The following is a 26,714-nucleotide window of genomic DNA, read 5'->3' as shown; positions in this document are numbered from 1 at the left end:
CTTTGGGAGGTAATTAGGGTTAGAGGAGGTCATGAGGGTGGGCCCTCATGATGGGGACAGTGCTTATAATTAGAGCTTATAAAAATGCTGGTTCTTATAAGAAGAGACACCAGATCGCTCTCTCCCCAGGCACATGCACCAAGGAAAAGCTCCATGAGAACACAGCGTGAAGGCCCTGTCCACAAGCCAGGAAGGGCGCCCTCACCAGACTTGACCATGCTGGCGCTCTTATCTCAGCCTCAGCCTCCAGAACAGTGAGGAATAAATGTCTGTTGTTTAAGCCACCCGGTGTGTGGCATTGGGTATGTTTTCTTAAAAAGGATTTTATTTGAGAGAGGAGAGTGGGGGTGGGGAGGGGAGAGGGATAAGCGGACTCCTCACTGAGTGCACAGCCCAATGCAGGGCTCGATCCCACAACCCTGAGGTTGTGACCTGAGCCAAAATCAAGAGTCAGGCTTAACCGACGGAGTCCCCCAAGCACCCCTGGCGTTGTGCTTTAACAGCCTGAGCTAAGACAGGTGGCTGGGATAGAAAGTGTAGGGGGGACAAGGTCTTTGGAGGAAATCCCCAGGAGAGGTGTCTTGGCCCTAAGTATGCTCCAGAGCCACTCAGAGCGAGACGGGGTGTGGCGGGGGGAGCAACCTGCACAAGTTGTGTGGGCGGGTGTGCTTACTCTGCCACAATCCCTGGGTCCCTTAAATGACCAACACACGCAAGCTAGATCCACGTGCCTGGAAAGCAGGCGGCTTGTTGAGAAGGTAGAAGTGAGAGAGGTGGGGGCCCAGGGACGGGGCTCCTCCCTGGATGGTGGCAAATGCAAATTCTCTGCGGTGCCTTCTGACGCAGGCAGGTGCATCTCACCGTGTCACAGAAGTGGGGTGCTATGCACACCGGGTGGACATCAGCCAACTCCAGCCTCACATCAGCCCTAGCTATTCTGACACTTGGCAGAAGAACAGGCACCACACACATTTCCACCAAGAGTGTCGCCCAACAGCAAGTTCCACATAGCGATACGTGTAACGTGCTGCTACCGATCCGAGATCCTAAGGAATATACAAGGTAGTGGCCATTAAATAGAAAAAAATTACACCTTGAACTTGAAGGTGGTTTTTCCGCAAACGCACTTTCTCCTGCCGCTATCGCTCGGTCTCATTATATCCGTGAGCATGTCTGCCTGCTCTGCGGAGAAACATTGTCTGAGAATCGCTGATTTATGAAGGTTATACAAATATTTGTTGATCAAATGTACAAAGCATTCATGATGACACCATATTGTGTGTGATAATCAGTTCACGCAGGTGCTGCGGCAAGCCTTGTGAATCCACGAGATTGCGGTGCACACTCAGTGGCCCCTGAATGTTTTCATGATCGGGACCATGTGTGCTCGTAAAGCTGCAGGCTGAGGACCAAGGGGCTCAGGGGGCAGAGCTGTTGGGGAATTCTGAGCAGGGGTGAAAGATTAGACAAAACATTCTCATGGTCTGAGCAGAGGAAGGAGCCCACCAGTGACAATCCTCAGCCACCTGCCCTCAGTGTTGCCATCCTCAGGGGAACGAGAGGTCAGATTCTAGAATAAGCAAGCCCTGCTGCTGTTGCTTGCTTGCTTGGTAATGGTGTCCTCATCTGGGAAGAGCCACCATGGACCCCAGAAACGGAACATTGCTAGTGGCTCTGACACTGGCCCAGCGAGTGGCCCATGTGAATGACTGTATTTCGGTTTCATTTGAAACCAAATGAGGGTTGTAGGGCACCCATGACACCTCTCTCCTAATAACTTCAGTGGGGCCCCAGGGAGGAGGGCATGGCTGGACCCTGGAGTTCCTCTGCTCAGACCTCAAACCGTAGGTTGCAAGAACAAGGAGATCACAGGCCAGTGACCTCATGCTTAAATTGATCCGAGTTGACCCACAACACAGAGCAGATTCCTCGGATACCTTGGACCCCACTTTCTCTACTGTGTCGATTACTGGTGCTTCTCAGCAGTGTGGACTCGATCAGGACTGGACAATTGCACCTGTGTCTTCCTGGCTGGATCTCTGGGGGTCTCTGAGAGCAGGGGCTTCCTTGGCCTTCTTTTTTATCACCCACAGACCTAGGGCAGTGTTCTGCACACACATGCACTTTGTAAAGGCTTTTTCCTAGTGTTTCTACGTGCAACAGGGTAAGTACTATATGTACGTGTGTGAGCATAAGTCACCCACATGTATATGAGTGTGGGTGTAACTGTCTATGTGGGTGTGTCCATCACGTACAGGGGACTACGGCAGGACAGCCTGGCACCCAGGGTACAAAATTTAAGGAGGCACTCACTCTCAGGGCCAGCCTTACCTTTGCATGAGCCCGAGAGTGAGTGCTTCCTTAAATTTTGCCCACCGATGCCTTCCTGCCTCGCCCTAGTCCCAACCCTGGTTGGGTGTGTAAGTGAATGTGTATGTGTGTGGCTCTGTGTGTTTGTATATATGGGAGTGTGTGTGTTGTGTATATGTGCACATCTGTGTGTCTGCATGTGTCGGTGCCTCTCCCTGGGCTTCAGCAGTCCCTGTGAGCAGGTGTGGGAGGCCCCGATTCCCGGTTCCCTGGGTCAGTGCTCACTCAGAACAAGCCGCAGCCAGCACTCCCTGGACTTGAATCTTCCCTCACTCTACCCCAGCACCCTCTGAAGGCAGCCCGGTGTCACAGAGTCCTGGTTGTAAGCACGGAGCCCCTGCTGTACCACGAAGCCCGGGGGGTCCGGGCAAGACACGAGCCCCTCTGAGTCTCAGTTTCCTTGTCAGGAAAATTTGGCAACAGGGCTTCACCTGAGAACCCCTGCTGGCCTTGACCAACTTCAGATCCGGGTAGATATTTGGTATAACAAAACCCTAGAGAGCTCCTGTGTGAGGCCCCCAGTCTCACAGGAGTTCAGGTAGCCCGGAAAGCCACAGAGAGAAATATTCCTTTACAAAGTGGACTGTCAAACATACCATAAAAATAAAGTGCTGGGGGGCCTGGGGAGCTGGAAAAGAGGGAAGGCTTTAGGGGGAGGTGGCATCTGAGCTGGGCTGGTGGAGGATACCTGGGTGGGGGAGCCCCCGACCGAGTGCTTCACAAGCCGGAGGTCAGCCCGTCCTCACAGAAGCCCGCTGAAGCAGGAACCACGCGTCTACTTTTCTGCAGGTGTAAGTGGTTGAATGCGGACTCAAAACCCCCAACGCCAACCCCTTCGGCACTCCCCTGGGGAAAGATAGGCTCCCTGGCCTCAAGACGGGCACCATCTACATGGGGTGGATTGGCAAACACACACAAAATGGTCTGCAAACAATAGAAGGCTGTGCACAATTGCGTCCTTGCCTGCGGTACAGACAGTGACTTCCAGGGAGGTGGGGACAGAGAGCAGTGTGGGCAGGGGCACGGCGGGCTCCTGGCCTCAGATCTCCCAGGGAGATGGATACCTTTCAGCCAACAGGACCCAGCCAGCCAGCAACACAAGTGTGAGGAAGCAAATCAGGACAGCAACCGTGTCACTGCCAGCAGGATTCTTGAGACCAGGGCTCAGCTGCCCAAGGGTGAGCCCTGAGGTCGGGGCCAGCCTGTCACCCTTAGGGGCACCAGGAGACAGCTCTGTGGCCAGCAGGAGAGGGGAAGCTTGGGGGGCCAGGGGATCTTCCTGGTGTGGGGCGTTGTCATGTCATCACAGAATATGAGGACCAGAAGGACCTGCTCCTTGTCTCACTGGCAAGGAGTTGGGGGGGCCTAGGAGGGAAATCCTATAAAGTCCGCACATATCTGCAGGTGTGGGGGATGTGCGTCAGAAGTGTCCGGCAAGCGTTTTGATTTAGCACACGTGGGCACCTCTCCGTGGCATTTGCACCTAGAGATCGGCAACATCTTGCCCTGAGCCAGCTCTGCACTCCACTCCGGAGCCCCAGTGTAGACCCCCACGGAGCTGGCTGAGCCCACACAGGCCCACATGCTGCCTCTCCGGAACAAGTGCTCCAAGGACCCCTAGACTCCTGAAGGCCAGATGAGCTTTACCTGTTGCCGGCAACGACGTGGTTGGGCTGGGGTGGCTGTGGGGAGATAGAGGACCTCTGCTGTTCCCACCACCTGGGTGGTTAGTTTTCAGTCCCTGACCCGGCACTGAATTGTCTGGTCTGATTAATTGCCTTCCTGGCGCTGTGGGTCTGTCCCCTCGACAGGGAATCACAAGACTCCAGTGGCCTGCCCCGAGAAGGTGCCGCTCACCCGTCATTTACCTTGACCACGGGGGCAGTGCATGCCACCATCGCTAGCATGGCGTCCTGCACATGGTGGGTGGCCCACCACGAGGGCTTTTTACATTGAATTAAACCACTGACCCTCAGGTTCCAGCTAGCTCCTAGCTTGACCCCAGGACCTCTCCTGCCCTAACACTCTCTGTCCCATCCTCATTCCTGCCCCTGTTCCCACCTCCAAGTCACAGCCAGATGCCCAAGGACCTGGCAAGAGGTTGCCCCATTCCTGCCACCTCCATTTGGACAGCCCTCGAGGACGATCTCCGTGTTACAGAAGACAGAAACGGAGCGGTAGTCAGTGATTTGGTGCTCAGCTAATTTTAAATGTCAACCAGGGTTTGCCGTCATGACAATGCTGGATTATTATTATTCAAAGTAGGAAAATACAGATGGAGGTGGGGTGGAGGGAGGGAGAGAGAAAGAGAGATTAGTGAATTAAAAAAAAAAATTGTATGGTTTTATGGCGATTAAGAACAAGTCCCAAGACATGTGTTCGTGTGGTCCTCTCTTACTACATGCCCAGCATAGCTACATAACCACTTCCACGCACCTGTCCTCTAAGACCCTACATTTTACTAAAGCCCTAGAATGTTCTGGATTCCAACGTAAAGTCCATGGATAGCTCATTCTAGTGTTTCCCCTATGACTGGGTTTTCTGGTAAAATGAAGTAAGGAATCATTTTGCAAGTGGGCTGCAATAGCATCTGATAATGGCCAGGGGATCCGAGCCAGCCCTTCCCATGTGTCCTTTCACTTAATCCAACACTCCTAGGCAGTAGGCCTATTGTTTTGTCCACTTGGAATACTTATAAGACCTGTCCTGTTTTAACTGGAACAAAGTTTTGATGCTGGGTTGCAAGTTACTCATGGAGAGTTTCACAGGAAATACTAAGACAATGTAACATTTGGCCATCTGCCCTGGAGAATTTTTGGACTCTCCTCCCTGGTGACCAGTGTAGGGAGCAGGACAAAAAAAATTCTTGAGTAGCTGCTATGTGCCAGGTGGGGATACTGGTCATACTTTCAGTACTTTCTAGAAGCCCTTCAACATCTTCGTATTTCATACACATGAGGGAATTCAAACCCAGAGAGACAACTGACTTGCCTAAGGTCACACAGGGAGAAAACAGCAAGGTCCGCACAGGCAAAGCCTCCAAGGCATAGCCCCTCCTGCTGCGTGTGAGGACGGGGAGGTTCACGTGGCTCTGGCTTCCCAGTGACTGCAAAATCCTTCACCCTCCTGACACCTCCTGGCCCCGGAGTTTATTCTAGGAATAATAGTTCTGCTGTCCTCCTAGAGAGGCTGAGGGATAAAAAATGCAATGCACACAGAGGACCCTGGGTGTGCAAACACGCAGTTCACATGATGACAGCAGATTAAGCTGTTTCTTAGATGCGTCACCCAACCAGCTCCCCGACGTCTCTGCTGTGCTGGTCTGACAGCAACAATATGTCCCAGGGGACTAATTAGCACTAACTACTCAGGTCACTCCAAGGCCACTTAGGAGAACACGTGCAAAAGAAAAACTGATGAGCATTGTGGCTGAAGACAAGAGAAGAAAGACAACAGTTAAAAGAAGGGAGAGAAAAAAATGTGGTTTTTTGTGTTGTTGTTTTTTTTTTCTCAGTCTCTCCGCTTAAACTACAGATGGGTTTCCATCGGAGAAATGCAACCAGCTTGGAAGCTGGGCAGCTACTCTCACGGCAAAGAGTGAAAACGTTCAAATTAAACCCCTTCCCAGCTAACGTTACACACTGAACCACAGAGGAGGCTCTGAAGAAGCAGACGATTTGGTTTTGAACCCCTGAGTGAGAGGTACCCCGAGGAAGCAGCAGAAGGAATGAACCTAAACTCAGGGAAATGAGATCTGGCACTTCAAGTGACTGCCCATGGACTGGGAGGTGTCCGCTGACTTTGTGGACGGGTCTTCCCAGTAACTCTGAGACTTTCATCACACCCACCGACTCCTTAGTCCCTGAAGTGGACCCAGGTAGGCAGGCGCCAGGGTGGTTTGGAGATGCCAAGGGACTAAGTTACTGGCTGGCCTACGATAAACTGAGGTACCGGAGGATAGCTGTCCCCCTTTTTTGGTGCAGGTGAAACATGGCAGCCTTGGGGGCAAGCATTGAAAGAAAGCCCCCTCTCTCTGCCTTTCCCAGTGGCTGATCATTTCCTTCCTCCTCACAGTGACCTCCAGGAAGGACATCCTGCTAGGTACCACTTTTCCCATTGTGCAGATGGGAAGACCGAGAACTGCACTGAAAAGGGATCTATTCCAATGAGCGGGACTGTTAGGGCCCCTGATGAGGAGAAGAAGCTGACAGACCGAAGGCCCTGCCTGTCACTGTCACTATTGCCGTTAGTACAAGCCCTCGTGTCCTCTCATCAAGTTCCCAGCAGAGCTGCAGGTGTGAACTATCCAATGCTCCAGGGAACTTGGATGAGCTGGACTTCGGGAAGGGGGGCAGGGGCAAGGAAGGTAAGCGTCAGATCAGCCTTTCTTAGCATCCGTTTCCTTCTCTTCTGCAAAAATGTCAAAAACAATACCTGCCTTGTAGAGTCCTGGGAATTAAATTAGAGGATGATGTGCCCTTTCCAGTGGAATACCATCCCAATAAGAGCCCGCGGAGGTAGGAAGACAGCCTTCATTTACTGAGGGCTCACGAAGGGCCAGGGTGTGCTGAGTTCTTTGTGTATCGTTCCTCTTTCTTAACTAGAAAAGTGGCATTGGCAGACTGGAGCAGCCGTGGGGCTGGCTGCGCTGAGCCTTAGCAAGACTTGGCATCTAATTCAGCATTCAGGACTAGGGAGGGATCCTGAGGAATGGACACAGAGACAGAACCCACCGATCGCTGCAGGAGCCCCTGAACCTCCCTCCCCTTGATCTTGGACACACCTCAGTAAGGAGATGCTGGTTCCTGCTCAACCCCATTCCTGGGGAAGGAGCCCCAGTCAGGGTAAAGCCCAGACTCAGTGACATGAATTGTGGGTTTGAAATAGAAGACTTCCTGGGAAGATTTTTCTGGCCCATGGCCCATGGCCCATGTAAGAGACATTTGCTCACTGCGTCCCCACCCGGCCAAGGGAGTGATCTAGAGGGGCTTTCAAAAAACCCAAACAGGCTTGTCAGCCCTAACTCTGGACCTAAGGAAATAGTTATGACCCTCAAAGATCCACTTAAAAGTGCCATGACCACAGGTAAATAAGGAAGAGGGGACACCTCCGTTCACCCACCCCTACCGAGATTTCATCAGAGTCACTGATCACCGACTGAATGACCTGGGATTGGCCTGGGATAGTGGAGCTTTCAGAAACCAGGAGACCCCTGGACGGCTGTTCTCTATTCCTTCCCCCAAACAGAAACATCACCGTCACTGCAGATACCTCCCAGGCAGAATGTCTTCTAGCTCTTTCTCTGAAAGGACCCTGGCTATAGTGTTCCAGTCTGAGTCCAGAAAAGAATCACTCCCCCAAAGAACTCTGAGTATGGGGGTGCATTCTCCACTTTTTATAGGATGTTTTACATCCTCACGTCCTATCTCGGAAGGGTGTGGGGGCCAGTGGGGGCCAGTAACTCAGCCGTTCCCCAAGTTTCAACTAAAACAAAAGACAACTGCAGTCTTGAATAGGGGTGCATTCTCCTGCCCTCTCCTTTTATAATCACCTTTTTTCCCCCTTAAACAAAATTGTTTCTTTTATCTTTTGGCTCCTTGTGTACTCAGAACCACAGAGCTCAAAGCTTTCTCAGCGCAACTGAGAACTCAGCACCTCTTGGACTGATAAATAGAGCAGCTTTAAAATGCTTAGAACTGAAGACAGACCAACTGTGGCGAGAGAAAGTAAACACATCCATGCACCAGTCAACCCTAGCAAGCTCCTCGCTGAGATTACAAACTGCAGTTCCTGCCCGAGCTGGCGAGCTGGCGAGGATGCTGGAGCGGGCTGCGTGCGGAGAGGGGGGGCAGAGCCACCAAGCAGGCTCCTCTGCCTCAGTTAGTCGTGCCCCAGAGGGGACGGGTCACCTGGGAGTCTGCTCAGGACCAGGTTTGGATGTTTCTAAGCATAACAGACCCTGCCAATGCGTTTCCTGTTGGTTTCACACTTGGAAATGTCCCAAGAGAAGAGGGGACCAGCTTCATTCTGATTGAAAAGGACTCATCTCCCTCACCCCACGTACTTTGTGTGCAGGTGAAATTCACCAGTGAGAAAATTGGGATTTTTCACAAAATAGAATATGATCACTACATAATTTCATAGGAATATTTGAGAAACTTTTCCTACGAAAAATAAATACTTTAACTATCCCCCCCAACACACACACACAAATTGTTTTTATGAGAACCAATTAATAAATGCTAATTCATTCAGGCATATCTCTACTAAATTACTGTTTCGTTTAATTGCAGGGGAATTTTCCATTACTAAACTCTCCCTTGCTGATTTTTTTTGCATTATTTATATATTTTTTTTCAGTTTCACTAATAGTGAGATTGGTATGTGATATTATCTGCAGTTTGTACGTCTTAAATTTCTTTTTTCATTTAAAATGTTTCCTCATTCTTGCAGCTCCACGTAATCTGGGAGAAACATCATTAAAAGCAGACAAGATTTTATACATAAATGAAAAAGGCACTGGCTGAAATTAACCTGGCGAGAGCGCATCTCGTCTGATTGTGCTTTTCTCATTTCAGGCGTGCATGAGTGTGCAAGTATGTGTCTCCACTTTGGGTTTGTGTGGAAGCGTTCTCCTGTCAGTGAGTCACAAGTCTATCTGTGGGAAGACTGTGGGTATAGAGCTAGGCATGAAGATCACAGGGGCTTTAATAATAAAAATAAACAACACTCAAATCTCTTTACAAGCTCCCAGAGCACAATGCGTATTTTCTTGCTTCCTTTTTATGGACACCAAATCAAGACTTTGATACCTAGACACCCAAGAGCCAGACCAGCTGGCTCCTGAAAATCCTGCCTCTTTTCATGCATAAAAAAGTGGGGAGGTTCCAGTGGTGTTTAGGGGCTGCTTAGGGGCTGTGGTAGAGATCCGTGTTCAAAAGGATGTGTTTTGAAGTAGAATTTGCATTTTCTTATATTGAATGACAAAGGTCCCGTGCACCTGGCTACCTTCGCTTCTGCAATAAGTTCTTTCATTTTTATTCTCTCCAGCCACCTTCTCCCTCTCTCTCTCTCTCTCTCCTACCCCTCCCCCACTGCCTCCTTTCAGGGTCTTTCTTTTGCTCTTTATTCAGTCCCTTCTTTCTCTTTCACGGTAACATATTCTGGATGATGTGAATGATTAAACTGTTTACTCCGAGGTTTAAGTACGAAAAGGCATGTCACCGAAGTAAAGTTTCACCTTCATACCCAACTCTATCAATAATTACAGAACAGGGATGATGATTAGTAAATCTTTCTTACAATGAGCTCTTACGAAAATGATGCCATTTATTCTGAGCATACTGAGTTCTATTGATTTTACTTTTCACAAAAATTAATTACAAAGCATAGTAACCTCCAAAATGAAGTCAGCATATAAAGGGGTTGTGAGTAGATCCAGGGAAAAATATATGCCCAGGAAACATGTACCCCATTAAAATTTGAAGATTTGAAGCCATAAGTAGAAAGTTGTGACATATTATTGTATTAGTGGATGATCTCCTTTGAATAAAAATATTGCAATAATTAAAATTTCATGAGACTGATTTTTTGTTTTGTTTTCCTTCACTTCCTTTGTCCTCTTCAGCAAAATTAGACAGAGTCTTTTTGGGTATAGACAGATAAAATTAATTAACTTTTCTTCCACCCCAAAAAAAGTCCCAAATAAATGCTTCCAATAGACATCAAAAAAGTGTCAATTAGAAATAATTACTTCTTATCAATCAGTGGAGCAATTTAAGTGACAAAGCTTGAAAAGATACTTATCTTAAAACTAATTCACAAGGTAGCCAAATTATCTCCTAATTAACTTGCATTGAAGAGGGTGGGAGGATGGACCATCTTGAAACAAAGATGAATTGAGGAACCCCAATACCTCTTTATGTTCCTTGAGACTGTTTCCCATCCGGAGACCTTGTTTTAAACCCAGGCAAGAAACCTGGGAAGAGAATAGATCCTTCCCGAATGCATTTGGTCCCCTTTCCTCCTTTCTTAAACCAAAAGGAGGGAATAGGGCTTTGCATCTCAGATCTAGGAAGTTAGAGACATGTTCCTCCTTGATCTGCAGTCTCATTTGGCCACTTGAATAACCTTTTTTCAGTAGCTGGGGAAGAGGGTTGCTGCAAGTTATGGCGCATAACTTTTAATGACAACCTGCTTGCTTTTACTAAACTCTCTTCCTCACTGGTACAGCATTATTTTCATTTTAATATTTGTGTGGCATTTATCTTTAAACATAAAAAAATGGTTTTTGCTTTAAAGGATCTTTGTTCCCTGATGCTACAAAATTCCCGGTAGATTTTACAGAACGTTCAGCCCATTGCTGACCAGCGCGATCAGAATAATTCCCTATACGCTCTCCGCGGCCCTTCAGAAGAAAGCTCGGAGAAAAAAAAAAAAAATTAAGACCTCTCTTCAAAGCAAGATCAGCCGAGAGGGTGAGTCAGTGCAGGGCGAGCTGCAGCGGCTGGCCGGCTGGCCCGGTGGGCAGAGGCCGCGCAGGAAACTTTTCTCGGGCTTCTTCGGGGTTTTTGGAAACGGTGCGCTGGGCCTCGGTCCCGCGAAAAGCCCCGTGGCCGCCTGCGCCCCGGGATTCTGCTCCAGAGAAAACGTAAATGGAAGCTTTCCAGGCAAAGGCGGAACTCAGGAATGGAAGTGCCTGGGGAAAAGAGGGAAGCTGCTAAAACCTGAAAGAAATGGGCTTCTAAAAACCGAAGTCAGCTTCTGAATTTATCTTTAAATACAGGCAACGGTGTTAAGTAAACTGATTAGATAGACGGAGGTCTCTGGCTCAGGTTTTCCTGAGAGAATTTAGAAAAGAAATGGAATAGCCTTGAAATGTTTGATCTGTGTTTTAGGCAGTTTTCTTCTGTTTTATTAGCATAAATTAAACGAAAGGAGAAAGGCTAATTTTCCCTCCTTGCTGCTTTATTTCTTTATTTGTTTGGGGGAAGGTTTAGAAGTAGCCCCTCTGCCTTCCTTAAACGGAAAAATACCTCTGTCCTGGCCCTGCCATGGAGTGGACGGCTCTCTCCCTAAACCCAAGGACAATTTGCATCTGAGCCAGTGGGGAATCGGCCTCTCATCTTCTGGGCCTGTTGCTGATTAAAAATAAAGTAAAAATAAATGGTGTCTTCCCCCCCCTTTCCTTCTTTTAACTCCATTTATTCTAATGAGTGCTTCTAGAATGAAAATAGCGAAAACAAAATCAAGCCAACCCAAGGGACCGTGACCTCGTCTTATTTCTAGCAGCAACAGAGGGAAAGGGGTCTGGTTCAGCAAGGTAAATTCGAGGTCCCAGGGCACCCACTCCTACCATCGCCTGAAAGGTCAGGGGAAGGTCGGAGTGCGGGCTGGGGGCGGGGGGGGGGGGAGGGGGCGATATCACGGAGGCGTCCCCGACGGCCGGACCGCAACGGGAATCGCGGCCAGGCCCCCGGGACGCCATATCCGTGCCTCCCCTCGCGACCCGATCCGGTCCGGTCCGGTCCTGTCCCCTCCGGTCCCCACCTCCGCAGAGGGCCTCAGAAAACGTGGTAAGAAAATCGGGTCGGGGGCGCCTGNGGACCAGGCTGTTGTACGATGGGGCACTAAGCGCTGAGCGTTCCGCCTCGGAGACCGTCCTGATTCCGAGGCAGGGCCCGACGTCCGGTATTGTACCCCGGTGTGGCTAATGACCAAGGGGTTAAAACCTGGTCCCGGCTTTCAGAAAGTGGTCAAGGAGGGCGCGCGGCACCGCAGTACGGCCGCGTAGGGGGTGCCAGGCAGGTCCGCTCGGTTCCCTGGCCTGCCGACCCCGCCGCTCCCGGGAAGGGCCGCGAGGTTTCTACTCCGCGCCCCGAAAGCAGCCCCGCGCCCGCAAAGGCGGAAGGGACGGCTGGGGCCGCGCTCTCCTAGGCGGACCGGGGTGGGGAGGCAGCGTACTGCTGACTCCGTCTCCCACCCTAGGGCAAACCAGAAGGCACAACCTTCCGGCGCCTCGCGGGGATCCCCCGCACCCCTCGTTGTAGAGCCTCGGCTCCCGGACCTGAGACTGCGCGGCGAAGCTCGGACTCGTGGCGCTCTCGGCTAAATAGAGATCTCAGCCGCGCGCCGCGCCCGATCCGATCCTGCTTATTATAACAAATGTCCCGTTTGCCGAGCGGGACTTCATATTCGCTGAGAATTCATCTGAAATATTGATTTCCTCTCACTTCGCCGGCCCAAATCGATAGCGTTGCGCCCTGGCCCCATAAATCGCCTTCCTCGAGGCCTGCCCGGCTCCATCCATCACCGCGGGCCGGGCCGCGCCTCTGCCCGCTGTCCACACTTGCTGCGCGCTGGGGCGGCCGTGCCCACCGCGCCCACCGTGCCCACCGCGCCCGCTGGCCCCGACCCATAACACCTCCCCCGACCCCCACAACCCCGGCCTGGGCCGGGAGGCGGGGAAGAGCAGGCGCCTCGGCCAGGGACCCCGAGCGCTTTGGAAGGCCCTGGGCCGGGTCACCACTGGGGAGGGGGGTTCGGCCCCGCGGGCAGCCCAGCGCTCGCAGGCTGCCCCAGGCTCGCCAAGGAGTCCGAGAGCAGCCGAGAGCACTCAGAAGCCCCCCCGGGCCCGGGACCACGGGCTTCTTTCCCGCTGGCTTGAGGGGTGCCCGGGGCTCACGGTCCCGCCGGGGCAGCCAGGGGCAAGAGCTGCGTGCACCCGGGCATGAGGGCTTAGAGGTCGGGGGCGGCCCAGGGCCTGAGAGGCACAGAATGTCCTCTCTCATGGGACATGCAAGACGGGGGTGGGGCTCGAGGGACACCCCTCTGACCCGCACGGAGAGCTCCTCACCGCTCCGTGTGGTCCGCAGAAACCAAGGCCTGGGAGGGCGGCTCGCTGGGCCGAGGGGGACCTCGGGGCCTGAGAATGGCGAGACGGCCGCAGCGGAGAGGTAGGCCAGCGGCGCCCCCAGCTGCGTCCCCGCGCAGGTGGGTCCCACAAGCCCGGAGCGTAAGCTCTCCAGCCCCACCGACCCGAGCGCACGCACGGACGCACGGCGACGCGGGGGCTCCGGGGTCCCGGCAACGCCGCGTCCTTACCGGATCTGATGGAGTTGTGAGGCATCGCCGGGGAGTCGCTCGCAGCCCGCCGAGGGCTCAAGGCTTCCTCACGCAGGTCGCCGCCGCGCCCGCCGCCACGCCGCTGCCCTGCACAGAACCAGGGGAAGGGGCATGAGATTCGATGTCCCCTGTCTTATGCCTTCTCCCCTGGCCCTATCCCTTAGGCTCTCATCACGTGGCAGGAGTCGGAGGATTTTTAGGCGAAGGGTGGCCCACCTCGGCCTGGCTAACACACGTTTGCCTGGAGGATCCGGGATTGGGGATCCTCTGAGGAAGCCCCATACTCCAACCCCAGGTGCCCTCTTCCTCCGTTGCCCCAGCGTTATCCAGTTTAACTTAGGAAGGGAAAGGCTGCCAGGCTCCCTGGGCCCCTTTCCCTTCTCGAATCACCGCTGTCCCCCAGTCAGCTTTCAGCCAACCCCTGGGCAGCATACCTGGCCAGCCGGCCGCAGGCCCTCACTGCCCGGGTCAGCCCGCGAGGGTGCCCTGGGCCCTGCGTCTGTCCTCGTTCTGAAGTTTGTTCCCATCCACCCGGCATCGCCGACCGGTTTTATCCCGCCAGGGCCCTGAGAGATGGGTCTGGAGAGGCTGGCAGGCCGCGGATTGGCTGGCTGGGTGCAGGGGGGTGCGGGAAGGGGAGGATTTTGCAAGGGGGACATGGCTGAGTGGACTCAGGAGTTAGAAACATTCGCTGGAGCTTCTGTTTCCAGCAGAGAGAGGAGAGGCAGGCAACTGAGCCCTACCTCAGCAGGCCTGGAAAAATTGGAGGAGTGGGAGAGCGAGGCCTCAGAGCCTGAGGATGAGGGTCTCCGGGTCCTCCTGGGGTCACTGACCACCAGAAGTGAGAGACACAGTTTCTCTGCCACCCCTTGCATCCCTTCTCTCACCCCCTGCGCTGCTCTGGGGAAGCAGCCTTTTCTTTTATAGGAGGGAACTTTTGTTTTTAAGCCTGTTTCTTAAGGTAGAAGCCTGCAAATAGGGCTGGAGACAGGAAGGTCCCACCTTCTCACCACTGGTGTGGACTTCTTCCAGGGCAGAACCCTGAACAGGCCCAGAACCCATTGCCTCCATCTCACCCAGGCAGGAGCCACACCCTCACATTATTAGATTAATGAAAATGGTCCCATCAAGTATTCCACAGGGCTTCTCCTTCCCCCAAACACACACAGCCACCAGCCAGCCCTCTTTCTTGCTCCTTGAGGATTTTGAGCTTGGGAGAACAGCTCAGAGATCTCACTTCAGCATGGAAGGGTGTCAGATGGGACAGGACCGAGCTGACCTCTGGCCTAGTTTGGGGGAATCAGCAGCCTAGGGAGCTGGGGGTCCTGGGTAGGGATAAGAAGGGGTGTCTTGGGTAGGAATGAGCTGCCACAGGGTTTTCTCTTCTGTCCAGGAGGCTGGGTCCAGGGAAGATTGTGCGTGCCAACAAACATGCCGGGGCCCTTGCAGGCTTGTGGGGGGGGGGGTAACAGTGCCTGGATGTTCCCCAGTCTCAGACCAGATGGCCAGACTCAGGGGCACAGCTCCGTGGCCTGGAGGAACTGCTGCGGGATACAGAGGCCAGAGATGGCCCAGTGAGAGGGGAGTGAAGGGGCAGAGGGAACCGGTTATTCAGGGGGATGTGTGTGTGTATGGACACGTGTGTGCCCCCATGTGTGTAAAAACACACAATTTTTCTTAATGAAAAAAAAGTTTTATCTTTCAGGTTAATCCACTTCTTCCTCCCACCCAGACTTTCTCGATTTTGTAGAAATTAATCATTTTGTGAAAAGAAAGAGAAGATGCATGCCCCTGCGTGGATCTTCCACATTTGTAACAATGGCTCCAAACAAAAACAGTAGGGGCTTTACTGTATTAAAAGTTACTCCAGAATTGTTATTTAAAATTGCTCTGTGGTTCCCAAATGTCCAGATACTGTACTTCTCTGGTAAGACTCCCTGGAGAGAGAAGAATGAGGGTGTTGGGATGGAAGTGGATCTCAGTGCACGTCCCATGGACACCACCATGGGCCAGCTGGCTGCTTTGGTGCCCCCCTTCCTCCAGAGGGGAGCTGCGGGGCAGGTGAAGGCAGACACTGTCCACTCAGGCTCCTTCCCACCAAGGAGGCAGTGCCCAGGTGAGCCCGATAAGCTCTGACCCAAACCCTTATGCAAACCGCAAAGCGTTTTCCCAAGCCAAGGGGCTGATAGGTACCAATCACCATGGAAACTCAGGCATCCATTCTTGCCAGTGCTTTTCTCTCACTTAACAAAACCAATCCACCCCCGCCTTTTTTTTTTTTTTTTTGGCAAATATTCTCAAAGGACAAAAACAGCAATTTATCAAAGAAATTCCTGTCTCATTTGTGAGCTCATTTAAAAAATCATTTAAATACAAAAACAAAAGATGCAAAAAGCCCATTCCCACACCATGAGAGCACCCCTTCCCCAGACTACAGGTGAGTGCAGATGGCCAGGAGGAGACCCAGCAGAGAAGTTCTAGAGGTAGCAAGCAGTCAGAATACAGTAAGCCCTGCTGAAGACAGAAACCCAGGCCTTGAGGTGCTTTCTAATTACAATCAGAAATCAGACCTGGCTTCCTTACTGCTTTCTATTTCCCTGCCACCAAGTTCAAGAAAATGGTTATTTTTAAATTTTTATTTTTAAAGATATTTATTTATTTGTTTGACACAGAAAGAGAGAGAAAGAGAGCACAAGCAGGGGGAGTGGCAGGCAGAGGGAGAGGGAGAAGCAGGCTCTCCACTGAGCAAGGAGCCTGCCTCGGGGCTGGATCCCAGGACCCAGGGATCATGATCTGAGCCGAAGACAGATGCCCAACCGACTGAGCCACCCAGGCGTCCCAAGAAAATAGTTATTAATCAACACCTCAACTCAATCTCTTTGACATCACTCTCCTCCTCTTCAAATTGAGAGTTTGAAATATATGTATATTTCAATATTTAAGTTGAATATATTAAAATACATTTATGTTATGTCTATTTAAATAAGAATATATATTTGAAAAATTCACATCCATGATCATTTTAGTTATGCATAAAAATCTTATGCCTCCTTCTGATGTTACTTAACATTTCAAAATAAATTTAGCGTCTGGAATTAGAGAGTCTTGGATCAATGGTACATTTAGAACACACTTTTTAAAACCAACACATCCTTCTCCAGCTTTTTTTAGATTTGGTGCCCATAAGGTTTTCATGCTGAGATTATCAACTGGCAACCTGTGGTTTAAACCCAGTTACAATTTTTTTGAACTCAGTGTTTTTCCAAGAAAATGTAATTAATTGCCAAAATGAAATTAGAGAAGAAAGAGTAACTCTGTCTTGCCTTTAAAAATTGGACAGATCTGGCCACAGATCTGAGTGTTTCTTTGGAAATAAATGTTCTTTCAGGTTTACCATTCAAAGAGTTTGAAATACATGCCAGGTAGAGCTGCCTAACTCCTGTGAGGATTCTGTGATTTTTTTTAAGTTGACCTGCTGAGCCTTCAAAAGATGATCTTTCTTTCCAGGATTCGGCCGACATCGGCAGAACTGGGGGTGGGCTTTGCCAGGGATGAGACTGAGGGCATTCCCTAGATGTGGGATTTTCGGTGCTAAAACCAAACTGCCCTGGACACACCAGGAGGAGCTGGCCCTCATAGCTGACAGAACTGGGAAGGAGGGTGGTTTGGGGTTTTTATAAGCAGCTCAGAGTTTACACTGGCTACTGGGGTGGCTGTTTAATCGCGCAGGTGGAATCCTATCACCTTCTGGCTTAGTCTCCTTGGCCCTTGAACTCCAGCATGAGCCACGGGCCTTACCGCTTAATCCCAGGACAGGGAAGGAAGCTTCACCGGCCCTTTGCCCACTTTGACATGGAATCTCTGAAGTTCCTCTGTTTAGACCAGCCGGAGGCCAGCTTTGGGGAAGATCCCCTCCCTCTAAAATCCTCCTTGCTTACCTGTCAGGCCCCCTTTCCCTGCATGGGAAGCAATTCTGGGGCTAAAATGCATTTCCTGGGAAGAAACCAGCAGCTCTCTGCTAAGAGACAGAAGGAGAGCTTTCCAGCCCGGGCTGTGTGAAACAGGCCTATCTCCTTTCTCAGAGCCTCACTTGCTAATTCAGTGGGGTGTGGGTGCGGGGAGGGGGGGGGGAGTGAGGAGGGTAAGACCGCCCTCATAGATTTGTTGCGGGGTAGGACAGAATAATGAATGTGGAAGCCCTTTGGAAACCACAGCTCTGCACCAAAGTTAATTATCGTTAGGCAACAAAGGCCGGGCCATACTTTTAAGAAGGGCAGAATCATGACTCCTCTGAAATTTTGCTGGAGAAGTCCATTCCTTTAATCCCCTCCCAAAGCACCGTGAGTTTTTCAAACAGCTCTGTGAACCCACGGGGTGATGGGCGGGTGAGCTGTGGGACAGCAAAGGGCCGGTGAACCCGGGTGCTGTGGGTGTGGGGTGGGCTGCTGTGGGCGCGGGGGTGGCTGTGAGGGGAATAGTGCGTGATCTGACCCACCAAAAGGGGAGCAGAGCCAATGGCAAGAGGGGAGGGCCAGCTCCATGGCAGAGCTCCCTGCCCTGCCGACTTCCCCCCTTCACAGAGGGCAGAAGGGTTGAGGACCCCACCTTCCCCCTCACAAACCTGCCCAGTGGGGCTGCAGCCACATGGGATCTCTACCCTGTCCCCACACCTCAGGAAATGGCTGACAGCCTGCCCGGAGGCCTCCTGGTGGCCCTGCCTGAGAATCAATCATTAATGAGCCCCTGCTCCACCCCACCCCCTCTGGCTGTCCAAACACAGAAATAGAAATACAGGTCCTGACAGGTGACAGGAAAGGCCCCGGTGTGCAAGGTGGTTTGGAAAAAGCCACCAACGGTGGTGTTTGTCCAGTTGGTTTTGGGTTGGAGATATGTCCTGGGCATGTGTCTCTCAAGCTCTTTGCCTACCCCACAGCCTTTTGGTGACTGTACCTGGGGATCTGGAGGACCCCTGAGTAGGAAAGAGCTTCACTGGGGAAGCAGAGAGGAAGGTAACAGAAAGAAAGGACAGGAACAACGTATACAGGGATAGCACATCAACTTTTTTCTGGTTTTAATAGATTTTTTAAAAAAGTTACAAATAATTAGCAAGGCCCTTCTGCAATCCATTTTACAGATGAGAATACTGAGCCTCAGAGAAGGTAAATATAGCCTATCCAAGGTTACTAAACTGGTAGGTGCTTGACTCAATGACCAAATAAACACTAACGATCCAGGCCCTGCTGTTAAGTGTTGGACATTCTGCTCACCCCATCCTACTTCCTCCCACTCCCCAGCACCTACCCACCCTCCAGTCAGGAAGGAAGGTTCTGGAATCCAAGGAGCGGCCAGAGTGAGGTCAGACCCCCATAGCCAGAAAACTTTTCCTGCCACAGGAGAGGAGAGCAGCTCACTCAGCAGGAATGCCCTCCCCTTGGTCAGGTCCCTGGTCCAGCCCAGAGCAGCAGGAGTCAGGGCACAAGAATCTTCTCAGGCCAGTGCCAGAGCACTGGAGTGGGCTGCCTTCCTGACAGCTGTTTTTGGGGAGGCGCCAAGGAAAAAACCCAGACCCAGGGCTCTTCATCAGACTCCAGGCTGGCTTTGTTCTCTGTGGCCTTGGAATGCCAGAGGTTCCTGCTGTTCATACAAACCACAGAACAGGGCATGGCCTCCCCTAACCCTTGGCAGTGCCCGGGGCCCTGATGAAAAGACCAAATTGGGGTTGGTGGTTGGGGAGGAGAGTCGGGGGAGAAGTTGAAGGATAGAGAAGATTCAGGAGATCTCATATGTCTTTTGCCCCCAGGCTTCACTGCCTGGTCCCTGGATGGCTTCTCGCATTCTGAGCAGAGCAATCCTGGGCGCTTTGCCACACTTTGGGCCTCGGCTGGACCTCTTGCATTCTGTTATACACCCCTGGCTTCCCTGCTTTTGGAGGAGCGGCCCTGAGGGTTTACAACTTTGGACCCTGATTTTTGTATCTCTCCTCCAGTGCCCGAGCAATATGTCCTTACCCCATAGGAGGGTAGACACACTGTCGTCTTGAGAGAAGGCGAAGCATAGGGTTTCTTTCTAATTACAAGTACCACTACTATTATTTACAAGACATTATTGAGTGCCTTATACACACCCAGTGAAGCTGAGTTTTGAGGCACCTGGGGCATAGGGGTTGCTCTGAGTCACCCCATTGCTGTGCAGTAAAGCCAGGATCTGAACTGAGGCTCATCTGAAACCTGAGACAGCATCTCTCCATGACCCCATGGGGTGTTTCTAGGGCGTGGACAGTCATGTAGCTTCAAAGGCTGTTGAAACAAACTAGAAAACAAACTAGAAAATGAGTCATTTGTCAGTTTCAGGGACCACCTGTGGCCGGTTGGGAAGAAGCTTGACCCCTAGTAATGAGACCGCAGCTTCCTTGGCCCTCAGAGAGGCCAGGTAAATGAAAGAATAAGGAAGCAAAGTTTGGGGTCACAATGCATTCCACCTCTCCCTTGCGGAATTCCCACGCATTTGGCAAAGGGCAGACACAGAACTCATTTGTGGCAAGAATGAGTGACTCATCCACTATACATTTTTCTTTTTCTTTTTTTTCAGCTTTCTTAAGGTATAATTCACAAATAAAATTGTAGGATATTTCAGGTGTCCATTGTGGTGACTGTGTGTGTGCATTGTCCAGGGGCCCCACTATCTAGTTAATGAACACATCCATCACCCCTCATGTTTCTCTCCCTCTTTTTTTTAGGTGAGAACATTTACGTTCTATTCCCTCAGCAAATGTTAACAGTGTGTTCTCTAAGCAAGTGTTAACGATGACAGTCACAGTGTTTTATGTTAGATCCTCAGGCCTTAAACCTATGCAATTTTCTAAACTTTGTTTTAGATTTCCTTTTTTTTTTTTTCCTTTTTAGGCATATCATCTTTATGTAAGGTAGCATTTCCTTTTATTTGTCCTAAGCTCTTCTCCTTTGAACCTCATAGAGTATGTGCGGTTTTGCTGATTTCTGTTTGTTTCGTCCCCATTCCCTGTCACATTACAGACTTTGATCCCATCTGCTCTGAGACTTCAGTTTTCCAGGTAAAATCACTTCCCTCAGGCTCCCTCCAGCAGAGAGAGCCCAGAGTTCTGGGGAAGGATCTTTTCCCACTGGGATCCTGATACCGCCCTCCGCAATGCAGGGTTAGTGTAGGATTCAGGACTGCAGGGCTGGGAGTCTAGACAGTAGCCAGAGCTGGAACCCTGGCACATTCCTGTAATTCCCCAAGCAAACTTCTCTGAGGCCAAGTTTCTGAGTCTGAGAGGTGAGACTACTAATGGTACTTCTCTTTTATTATATTGTGGTGCTTAGGTCAGACAAAGTGCTTGGAACACAGCAGGTGCTCAGCAATGTTAGCCACAGTAAAGATGATAGAAACCATTGTCTCTGAGTAGGGTGTCACCACCACCATACTCAACACCAAAAGACACTGGAGATTCCAAAGGTGGTCATGGAATGAGGGGACTGCGGAGAAGGAGGATTGAACATTCTGGGTCCTAGGACAACTGGTCCCCAGGCATATGAGAGCTGTTTCCTCTCCCCCACCATCTGCAGATGTGTGCACACCCAGTGTCCCGGTCCCTATCCTCTGAGTGCCCAAGACCGCATTCAGGGATCAGAACCCACTCGGCTGCCTGAAGGGCCTGCTAAACTCTTCAGTCTGAGAACTCCCCTCCCAGAGAGTGTTCCCAGATCTCCAGAGGGTGGCGTCCAGAATAGAAGACACCATTCCTGGGAGGGCAGACATATGGCTTCCAGAACTCTGACTCTCCAGGCTCAGCTTCGTGGTGGGTGATGTCTGACCTAACTGCCACCTTCCAATTCATTGAAAAGCCAGAGTCTTTGCTAGTTTTCTGCATGCATTTATTTATTTACTTATAGCTTATATGCATAATATATCATAAGTAATTCACACAGTAATGACAAATGGCTCCCATCCTCCAGTCCTTAGTCTGAGGTAACCCTGTTATCTATTTGATGCTTGTCCTTCCAGAACTTTGCTATCGTACCGTGTGTCTGTTACGGCAGGAATTACGACCTTTGTTTTGGGAGCATGTGTTTCAGCATACGTAGTAGCATACTGGATGTAAGTCTTGGTCTGCAAGTTGCTTTTATTCGCTTAGCCACGTCTGCAACACTTCTACATGTCAGGACATAGCCCTACCTTGTTCTTCTGAACTTTCTCAATCGCAGTCCAAAATATGGATTTAATGCAGTCTAAGTAACTGTCCCCCTTTCCATGTATTTTTACCTTCCACCTTTTTTCTTTATCAAAATTGGTCTGCAACAAACTCTTTGTGCACGTGTGTGAATATTTTCCTGGCGAGATGGGAGATGAGAAATGGAATCGTGGGGGCACAGGGTGGGCACCTTTAAAATATGCAAGACTAATTGGCTTCCCAGCAGGCTAGTCTGGCTTCTCCCTTCATTGCTCTTGAATATCCCTTTAAAGATGGAAGGCAAGCAGGTCAGGCAAGATAAGAAGGGAGGTACCTGTGAGGTTTCTTAATCCAGGGTCGTTGTCATCTTCTAGACAGTGACCGAGGTGTACAGAAGTCAGGGTGGGTGTCCTGACTGGGGAATGCTCTTCATCCTGAGAACATTCCTGACTGTGCAGAACTAATCTGGGAATGAAGAGAGGGTACACTGCAACCCCCTTCACAGATCAAGCTGGGGGACTGAATTCATTGTTATGGTCGTTCGTTCAGGATTTAAGAGAGAGCTGGCCCCTCATGCTTGAGACTCAGTCTCTCCATGCCAGAGCCTCAGGAGTTGAGAGCCCCAAATCAGGAAGACCTGGGTTTGTGACACAGCCCTGCCTTGAGCTATGTGATCTTTGGGAAGTGACTCACTCACTCTGATTCTCAGGTCCCTCAGACTTAGTGAAAAACTGCATAGCATATTCACATCCTATCAGTAAGGTTCTGTGAAAGTGGTTTGTAAACTGTTAAGAAATGGAGAAACGTGAAGGATGATGAGTTTGAAGCCATTATGTTGATGAATATAATGCCAGGGTTCTCTCACCAGAGAGCCTTTCTCTTTCCCTCCCTCCCTCTCTCCTTCCCTCCCTTTCCATGAATTTGGTTGCACAGAAGTTTATTGAACATCTATTAAGTGCTGGGCACTCTGCTAGGACCCGGGAACATACTTCCCAGGCTGGGAGAGGCTGTGTTACCATGATTCCCTGAGGGGTGATGAGAGCAACAATGTTGGGGATGGGGTGCTGGAAATACTGTCATGCTCAGCTCTTGACTCTCAATTTCATCTTTGGTCTGGTGGTGACAGGCTGCAACCCTGTGAAGACCAGATTGAGTCTAAGTGCTAGTCCTGTCTTATCTTCCTACATCCTCTGGAGGGCTCAGAGCTGGGTCCCCAGAAAGTTGTAACCCCTGCAGGCAGATCAGGCTCTTCTCACCTCAAAACCTCCCAATGGCCAATGGGAAGTTTCTATCTGATGACAGGTGAGACAAGAGAGGATGGAGATGTTGGTCCGGGACCCAGACTGTCATTGACCAGTTGACGGACGGGACGGGGTGGGGAGGAGGCATGTGCCTCAAGTCGCCCGGGGCTTTGGATTTCAAACCCCATCCCGACCTGGTTACCAATAGCACCCCTGCGGCTTAATGATAGACAGATGCTGAATGGGATGAAGGAGGGCATGGAAAAATATACAAGGTATTCCTGCCTCTACACAGAGCAGTAAAAAAAAGCACTGGTGGATAGTCAGGAAGTTAGGGTGCCAGGCTTGGGACTGAGGCGGCAGGACCTTGGGGAGGTCACTCAGCCTCTTGGGCCTTTGTGTCCCCATCTCCATAAAGGAAATGTGGAAGCTGGAACATATACTGGTGCCCAAGTAATAGGGTAGAGGAGTATTTCCTAGAGTTGTGCCATGAGCGAAAAACACTCACTGTCCCTACACCCAAGCTGTCTTGTTTTCAATACAAAGCGCTTAAGGATATCTTCCTTTTTAATCTCATTGGGTTGGCTCTTGGGAGACACTGTGTGTGAAAGCACTTTGAAAACCCTTAGGTTGTAATCATACTGTGGCCTGATACACGATCGTATATAAATGCTGTCATAGCCACGATTTCATTTAATATGTTTGTCAGTTCGTATGTCTATTACTATTATTGCTATGTATATCTGCTATATAATAATGTAGAATACTACATGTAATATATATATCAAATATATTTATAATATACATCACTATATATAGTAATACTGTGTATGTATATATACTATATAATACACACACATATAAATATATACATATACACATATATATATATGCTGGCATGAGATTCTAATATGTTCCAGTGCATAATCAGTGGTTCCCTCGATCACTCAGAGAAAATGCCAAAACTCCCAAGTCCTCCTCCATCAGAGCACGCCACCCCGTCACTTCCCTCATATGTCTCCTTTCCTCGCCCCCTCTTTTATTCTGCTCCAGCCACCCTGGCCTCTTGGCCTTCCTCAAATATGCCAGGCTTGCTCCCACTCGCTTAGCCTGATGTACGCCTCACCTCCAAGTCTTGGCCCAAACCACCTTCTCATTGAATCCTTCTCCAATCCTCCTTGCTGCAACCTTCTCCCTGATTCTTTATCCCTGTTCCTCTGCTTTATTTCTCTCTGCAACTGACATATTATAATTATCACTTATTTGTTTGTCACCTGTTCCCCCCCACCAGTAATAGATAAGTGGCATGAGGGCAGGGAGTGCTCATGGGTTTTACTCACTTCTGTGTCCTCAGTGCCTAGCACCGTGCCTGCCACATAGGAGCGGCTAAGTAAACACTTGTGCTCGTATGAGTGTTTGATGAAATGAGTGGTAGCAACAAGGATAGCAATGACTTTATTGTGACCAAGTGGTGCTAGGCACCGGACACATAGCAGTTAACAAGACAAACACTGGGCCAAAGTCTCAGATGTGCATGCCTCTCATTGGTTCTTGGCAGCTGGTGGTAGAAGAAGAAACTTAGTAGCAGTTAACTTTTTACCTGGGAAGGCTGCCTGCCCGTTCCTTCTTTGTTCCAGGCATCTGAGGATGTTGAGTAGAATCTAGGTGGAAGCTGGGCTCAGGCCCTGGTCAGGGTCAAAGAGAGGTGTACAGGGAGCAGTCTCCCCCAGATCCCAAGGGCAGAGGAGGACAGCCAGACCAACCTCCTCCTCTTTGGCATTCAGCCCTGCCACCAAGGGCTCCAAATCTCTGGGCAAAGGTCACAACACCTGCTGCCCAAGGGACATGTGACCAGAGGGCTGCTGCATTGGAATGATCCACACAATCAGGTCATTGTGCTAAACACACAGGTCCCCTTGCCAAGACACACCCCATGCTGTCACTGCCAGGCCTTTCTGGGACCTTGATTTCCAGGGGCCCCAAACTGGGGAGGGTGTTGTCTCAAAGGTCTTAGGGGAGGAGGGGTCTCTTCCCCAGAAGAGACCCCTTTACTCTGGTCTGCTCTGAGAGCCAGGAAGAAGTAGATAAGTGAGAAGCAAGCAGTAAGCCCATCCTGGCTTTAGGCCCCACAAGGAGTGGCAGACCCTGGCAACATCATTACTGTTTGACTCTCGGTGACACTTTGGCTTTAACCATTGTCCTCCAACATTTGCTTTGGGTTGTGAAGACTGCTGATCACTAACTTTGATATTTTAGAAATCCAAAGGTTTTCTTCCTGACATGACAGGGTCCAGGGATTCCCATGAAGCCCATTCTTGGAAGGAGATCTTCCTTCACAGAACCAGCAGGCCACTAGACAAGGATTTGGGGCTACTGAACTCTGGGTGAACCTTCCAGACTCAAAACATGGTGGCGTAGGTTTCTGGAGAGCAGACCAAGCTGTCCAAGAGTACATCCCAGCTTTTCTGCTTTTAAGCTGAATGGCCTTGGGCAAGACACCTAACCTCTCTGAGACTTAGTTTCCTCCTTTATAAAATGGGGACGATAATACTTGTCATATATGATTGTAGATGATCTTAAAGTGAGGTCTGTAAAATATTGGCTTGCACCAGACGAATGTGTTTGTTACTGTTGCTGGAGGAGTGAGGAGTCGGACAGGGCTTTGCACCCTCTGGACACTCAGGTAAAGATCCCTGGTAGGCCATTCAGTGACTGTTAGAGAATCTCACCAAGCTTGGGTCATTTATTTTTTTCCTTATAGGTGACCCTAAGGGAGATGGCATGGTGTGGTAGCTTTTAGCTGGGTTGACACAGCAACCTTGATTTTAACAGGCAGGAGATAAGGAATTAGCTTGTTACACTGCAAGACTCTTGAGTGCCTGTTGTGTAGAGAGGAAAACAGAGGTGAATCTGCACTTGATCTTAGCCAAATTCTGAGAAGTGATAAGAGGTGAATTGGAGTCAGGGAGCTTGACGTAAACCAGAACCTCCGTGGGTTTTAGGTACTCCTTATGGGTTCAGAGGTCCCAGTTCTGTTTGGCTCCAGTTCTCAGCACACCTTTCCACAAAGGAAGAGGGAAAGACAGAAAGCAGCACTCACCCTTCGCCATGTTACTTGCAAGAAAGATACTGCTCTACAGACTGGGGTCCAGGCGCCTGAGGGGCCCTTGCCCACAACCCTGGCTCTTGAGGTGATTTTTGTGTTCCACGTTTTATCTTCCAGAGTCATTCTCCAGGGAAAGGCCTTCCTTCCCCACCCCCACCCACTGACATATGAAGGAAGGTCTGGGCAAGGGAAGAGGAGCATTACAATTATTAGAGGCTAATTTTTTTTTGGCATACGGGTATCAATTCTCCCACATCATTTGTTGAATAGACTCTCTTTGCCCCATTGAACTGCTTTGGCACTTTTGTCAAAAATCCACTGGACATATTTGTATGACTCCATTTGTGATTCCCTAAGACCCATTAATCTATGTGTCTCTCCATCTGCCAGTACCATACTATCTTCATTACTGTAGCTTTATAGTAATTCTTAAAATTGAGTAATGTGAATCCTACAACTTTTTTCTTTATCCAAAATTATTTTGAGTATTCAAGTTTTCTTTGCCCTCCCATATAAATTCTTTTACTTTTAGTTTTACAATTCATTTAACGGCAAGTGGTAATCATCAAACTGGTAGTGGTTATCCTCAAGTTATGACACTAGCTGTGTTGTCATTTCTCAGGGTTGATCAGATAACCTGGGGTCAGACATTCCCGCATAAGATGAATCATATAAATCAGAATTG

The 26,714-nt window shown here is 50.1% G+C and overlaps 1 protein-coding gene across 1 annotated transcript in view; it reads right to left on the bottom strand.

Annotated features, from left to right (window-relative positions):
• LOC117802013 (paired box protein Pax-8) overlaps window positions 1–14,039 on the bottom strand; it is a 35,888-nt gene extending 21,849 nt beyond the window's left edge. The window contains exons 1-2 of the mRNA XM_034659498.1: window positions 13,929–14,039; window positions 13,474–13,581 (exon numbers count right to left, since the gene is read on the bottom strand). Coding sequence (XP_034515389.1) covers window positions 13,474–13,498 — 25 coding nt within the window. The 5' untranslated portion in view covers window positions 13,499–13,581; window positions 13,929–14,039. The remainder of the gene's footprint in view (window positions 1–13,473; window positions 13,582–13,928) is intronic.
• Window positions 14,040–26,714: the final 12,675 nt, after the last annotated feature.

The sequence above is a fragment of the Ailuropoda melanoleuca genome, chromosome 4 (genome assembly GCF_002007445.2).
Source record: "Ailuropoda melanoleuca isolate Jingjing chromosome 4, ASM200744v2, whole genome shotgun sequence".
NCBI classification, from domain to species: domain Eukaryota; kingdom Metazoa; phylum Chordata; class Mammalia; order Carnivora; family Ursidae; genus Ailuropoda; species Ailuropoda melanoleuca.
Note: the sequence above shows the minus strand (reverse complement) of the source record. Positions and strands in the feature narration are given on the sequence as shown.